Below are 5857 nucleotides of genomic sequence, written 5' to 3' on the forward strand. Positions count from 1 at the left end.
AAATTCTTTTATAATCTGAACACCTGAATAAAGATGATGACATGATTTTCAATGAAAACAAATTGAATTTTTTTATCTATTTGTATGCATGCAGTTTTCTATGAAAAGAGTATAAAAACACAAGGTATATATATACACATAAAAGTATATCTAGAGAGAGGTAGAAACCTGCTAAGAACATAATGAAGACACTGAAACCTGTATTTCTTCAGACTGTCATACTGCTCAATTGTTAAAACAGAAAACACTTGAATTTGAAGCAAGGCACAGAGTTAAGCCTTAAGAACTATTTATATTTCAATCTACATCCATTTCCTTCTTCCACATTTTCTGTCACTATTTAAAATATTTTACTAGAAATGTAGCTAGTGTGCACTGCTTAATTCAGCACCAAGAATGATTCAATTTTAAGAGCTATTATGACCTGTTATTTCAGAGGCCCGTACACATGTAGTGTATCTATCATGTTAAAACATGTTTCTATAAAACAGCATTTTTATAATATTTTTTGTAACAGAAGACAACTTTCCTTCTATTAATACAATACCTGATGTTGTAACGAAAAACCTCAGCATTTAAAATTAAGGGTTTGAACTCCAAAGGTGCTGAGTGGGCTCAGCAAATGAAAGGATGAGGGAGCAAAGACTTTCACGAGTTTGAAGCAGGTACTGGGCACTGTGCAGAATCAGACCCCAACTGTTTACCAAACAGTTTGGGCTTCACTGCATTAGTACAGTCTGTGTTCCCTGATGGAGAGGCAACTCCTTAGGTAGACAAAGTAGGAGTTCTGTTTGTTCAGGTTTTAAAAGGAAATCTTACGGTGACAAAAATTAATGGATTGCATCTTGTAATTAGGTGGTGTCAGTAGCCAACGGACGGCTGAATTTTACAATTTTAAACGTAACAGCAGTTCTCCATTAACTTGTTGGGAACACAAACAAACTTAAAAAAATATGTTTTCAGAGTGAGAATGGAAACAGACCTACAGAAAAGCTGCTTCTCTCTTTTCCCATATTTTCAAAATTACACATCCATGTTACACTCACACCCATGCAAGCACACACAGACAGGAACACTGTCTTTTTTATTTCAGTGCTTTTGAACTAACCAGCATTTTTTAATTACACCTACGACAGCAAAGTGCCTTTACTGAGAAAAGTCACTCTGGTCCCTTCACTAGGGTCCCTTCACTGCCCAGCTCCGACTTTGGCACAATTCATTGCAATCGAAGCGAAGTCTCAAGTAATGTGGCCCTCTGGTGGAAAACCCCGCACCATGTCCTGCGCGCCCGAATCGCACAGTAAACTAACAGCTCCTGAAAACATGCACTGCAAGGCTTCGGCACAACTTTTATAAATACGCTGCGGGATTTTAATCACCAGGCAAGCGTGGTGGCATGCAGCCATATCAGCAAGATGCTGCTGCCACAAGAACGGGATCCTTGCATTTCAGCATTATCGTGCACTAAAACAACAACAAATAATGCCCCATGCTCTTCACTTCCACGATACTCCACATTCAGCACACACCGAGGGTCTCCGAAAAAGTGCCCCTCTGAAAACAGCCCTTTATTTGTTTAAAAACAAACAGGAAACAAAACAAACTTACCTGCTGTTGTTGCAGATGCAGCAGTTCTACTGTGCTTACTTCAGTGCTCGTGTCACCACTTGATCTTCCATCTCTGCTGCCAGCATCTAATTGGCTGCTTAGAGTGCTCATTCCATTTTGATTCATTGAACTGTTGCTTATTGTCTCTGTCGCAGATTCCTGCATCATGACTTAATACCTAAAAGTGATTAAGAAGTATCAATTAACACGCGCGTTACACCTTCACACTTCCATTATCAAGATGTCCCTCTCTGCCAATTACACAGACAGCATCTTTAGAAGAAGAAAAAAGCCTCGCAGAGCCGTTTACCAAGAAATGCAATGCAAACTCTGCTTTCATACAGCTGCTAATCACTGGAATTATGATTTCTATAAGCAAGCTTTGTGTGCTTACATTTAATGGCCAAAATAACACACCATGCACGCAGCATGGTCAATAGCATTTATGAACAACTACGTTTTAAAGTCTACCTATAAAACCAGTTTAAGTGAAAGCACGATTTCACACACTGCTCTATATTTCCTATTATCTAGCTTTGACAACCATGGATGACTATACAGCCTTATTTAAAATATTCACTATCTTGATTCTGTCAGAATTTTACAGCATATCTTATGCAAGGCTGTTGTTTAATGATGCACAGCTAATCATACAAAATTAAAATTTTGTAAGGGTGTTACAAATCATATGGTATCAACCAATGATAAATAGTATAATGGGCTTCTCCTTTTTTGTGACTAAATAAAATTTTGCCTCCGAGGCATTTTAAGAAAAAGCTCCTGCTGCAAACACGTCAGATATTGCCTATTTTTTTAATCAAACGGCTGATATTCATTTATTTTTCTGACATTTAAAACATTTAATACTGTCCTTCCTGGGAAGTAATTAAGCTTATGCATGAGCAGCAATCAAACTGTTCACTTGAAGATGACTTAAAACTCAATTTTAACATAGGCAAATAAATGAAAGATATAAAATTAATTTTCCAGGCATGTATTAGATATGAAAGCTGGAAATAAAATCTATCAAGAATATCACTAATGATTGTGCTAAAAACAGCATAAATTATGCATATTACCTTCTCTACAGTAATAAATGTTTTATCATTTTCACTGCATAAATATACTGTACTTTCAGGATAGCAATGAGATGTCCTGCCAAGATCAGTTGAAATCTTTGCAGTAAATAAAGAACCAACGTGCCCTTACAAACCAGAATTTCAAGGCGCATTTTGTATCTGTAATATGGAAAGGTCAGCGTCTCTTCTCAGAGCCACCAAAGTCCTCTCCTGCTCTTGCAGGGTCAGAATGGAGCTCCCTTCCTTCATCCTCACTCCCAACCTACTGACAAGAGTCCTCACAACAACCTGGCTGAGCTGTGATTTTAAAAAACACCTCTGAAGGGAGAGGGATGAGTAAGCAAACTCGGAAAAGGAAATAAAGCTTGCTGTTTAGCCTAATTATTTAACTTAGCTATTTGTTCCCTTGCAAAGTATGAGCAACTGCCCTTCCTTAAGAAAAAAAAAAAAAGCACAGCAGGAAAAGGATCATTACAACTTCAACTATGTGCATGGGATATTAATTAAAATGCAGCATGAGTTACCACAAACAAGCTCCTACACGATAAAGTGAAAGTATACATTGTGTGAAAAAATTTTAAAATAGCAAAAGATGAGTTATTTAAGGATGATCTGGTCAGAAATAAACAGGATGCAAAAAACCTAAACACAAACACAGTTAAAATAAAGGAGGGCAGCTGTTATAGCCCAGTAAACAACAGCAGCACCAGATGTGTTTATGAAGAAACAGTCCTTCTGAAACACTTATGAACATCAGCGAAGAGAAATAATAGAAATGGAAAATGTGATACAAGCAGTGATGAATTTTACAAGGCAAAAACAAAGCTAATACTCTTTTCTGAGATTAGGCAGCTAATAAGTATTCAAATTAGGCATAAATTTTACATGTACAATGTTTAAAATATTCAGAGAAAAGGGTCTGATTGCCCTTAGTAGTTATATGAAAATTCTAATGCGGGTATGCCACAACTGTGGAAGCAGACAGCCCTTTCTGATTTTTACAATATTTACTTTCAATAAAAAGACATGTATATCAGAGTGGAAATTTATTTAAAACACTTCATCAGCTGTATCGTTACAAGGATTTGGAAATTTGGGAAATTCAAACGTTAATCCTCTTTTAGTCAAACAAAGATTTAACCAACAGACAGGTTCATCTTTTACAAATTCAAACGTTAGACAATAACACTGGTACATTTAGCCAGGCACATTAAAAGGGCAAAGGGGTGTAAATGTTAGATAATCAAAACATTACAAAACACCCAGAAAAGTAATAAATAAATACATCATCCCTCCTGTTTTTACATCTCTCTGACTGCTTCATTACAATTAGCAAAGAAGGGTTAAATGTCTTCCAGTTCATATTAACCAGAGGGTTTTCTGTCTTGTGGATTTTGTATCCTTGCAAAGCCCCAGAGTGTAGTTCAGGCTCTACATTTAAAGTTAAAGTGCCTGTGAGCCAGCAGAATCGGCTTTAACGTAACATGACCAGTAACACTACTCTGGCAATAGAAAACAACAAATCCAATCCAACAGCTGGGTACAGACAGAATGAAACTACAGAGTAACAATACTAGAAAGGGCAATTTATTTCGAAGTGAAGTGGAAGAAATACTGAAGTATTTTTATGAAGACAAAAGAGACCCTGTAATTTTATGTTAAAAATAAAGTGTGGGGTTTTTTTCTAGTTTTAAAATGCTATTTTTAAAAACAACTCTAAAACTTTGGCTTGAGTAATGCACTGTGTTGGTCGTCCTCAGCCCTCTCCTCACTGTCGGCAGCTGAAAAAGGGCTGCTGGAGAAAGCAAGAGCACAGAATCTTTTTCGTTTTCCTTCTTTTCTCTTGCATATGCACGTGAATCTACACACTTGTGTGTGTATGTACTATCAACTCTAAATCCTCACAAACTGAAGCACTGAAAACATCTAAACGAGGATCATTTCTGATGTCTACGTATCAGTAACTTGAGTTATTGGTAGCAAAATAATTTGAACCTGCAACATCTCACTAAGCAAACTAATGTACTTTTTTTCTTGTTTTTACAACAGTAGTGCAGATTGTTACCAAAATAATCATAAATAAATACAAAGGAAATACATAGGTATCAGCCAGATACTAAGGCAGTAAGTTTGGTAATTCAAATAGGACAAGAAAAAATATACAGGTCCCTGTTTACACACATTTATACACATTCATACTTTCTAATCCTTCTCTTTTCTCTTGCTGTCACACTCGCTGTCAGTCATGAGCATGCCTACACAGGCACACACGCACCCACATTCACAGACACATTCACCAGCACCTACTTCTGCTGTGATTCTCTAGCTCCTGGTGCCAAAGGTGAGATATAAGCTCTGCTACCCAGTATTTTAAACAAAGGTATGGGGGAAATATTTGGTGCTGTCTACAAGAGAGTGAAATTGTAGATCATTTTAGCGCGTGGTTCCACTGCAGGTTGAATACCGAATCCTGCCACAGTAGCCAAGCTATCACCCACACCAAAAAAAGAAACACTCCACCTTGTTAAGTTAGAAGCTACAGTTTTACTTTTCTCCCCTGCAGTGGACTGGACATTTTCTATGTGCCCGTGCGCCCGCACGTGCACGCGTGTGTGTTTTAGGCCGGCAAGTCACTGTACAGATACTTATTCTCTACACCACTTCCCTTTTGAAACATTAAACTGACACTGGAACTGACTGCACAAGATTGCATTTTCTCTTCCTAAACAACTTGAATTGAAAGGTTACTTAGTGTAACAATATTTACTTGCAGAATTGTGTTGTTACCAAGGGTATAATGGATGGTGGCTATGCAGGTTTACGCAAGAATGAGTGAAGCATGAGGCATTAGCCATGTGTTTGACATGTTTCAAATTGCTATAATCCAGCATTAAACACACCCAGCAATTCATGCCATTTCTTGCAGCCATAATCTTGAATAAAACGTGCACAACCACTTATTATATAAATTAGTATATGACTCCCTGTTATAGTCACAACAGCGCTTTTGTGTTTATTTTGCATCAAGACGGGGTCTTTTATTTGTACAAATAGCAGGATAGCGCGCCGTGCCGCAATTAGACCTGCTCTGTTTATGATAGGGTGTGTGTCACGCCCGGCTCGCGGGGTCTGTCGTGCCCTGCCAGGCCCGGGCGGTGCGGACGGCCCCG

At 37.9% G+C, this 5857-nt stretch overlaps 1 protein-coding gene across 1 annotated transcript in view; it reads right to left on the reverse strand.

Annotated features, from left to right (window-relative positions):
• The window catches only part of FOXP2 (forkhead box P2), a 346539-nt gene that overhangs the window by 188599 nt on the left and 152083 nt on the right, over positions 1-5857 (reverse strand). The window contains exon 3 of the mRNA XM_017733112.1: positions 1609-1786. Coding sequence (XP_017588601.1) covers positions 1609-1776 — 168 coding nt within the window. The 5' untranslated portion in view covers positions 1777-1786. The remainder of the gene's footprint in view (positions 1-1608; positions 1787-5857) is intronic.

The sequence above is a fragment of the Corvus brachyrhynchos genome, unplaced genomic scaffold (assembly GCF_000691975.1).
Source record: "Corvus brachyrhynchos isolate BGI_N302 unplaced genomic scaffold, ASM69197v1 scaffold32, whole genome shotgun sequence".
NCBI lineage: Eukaryota > Metazoa > Chordata > Aves > Passeriformes > Corvidae > Corvus > Corvus brachyrhynchos.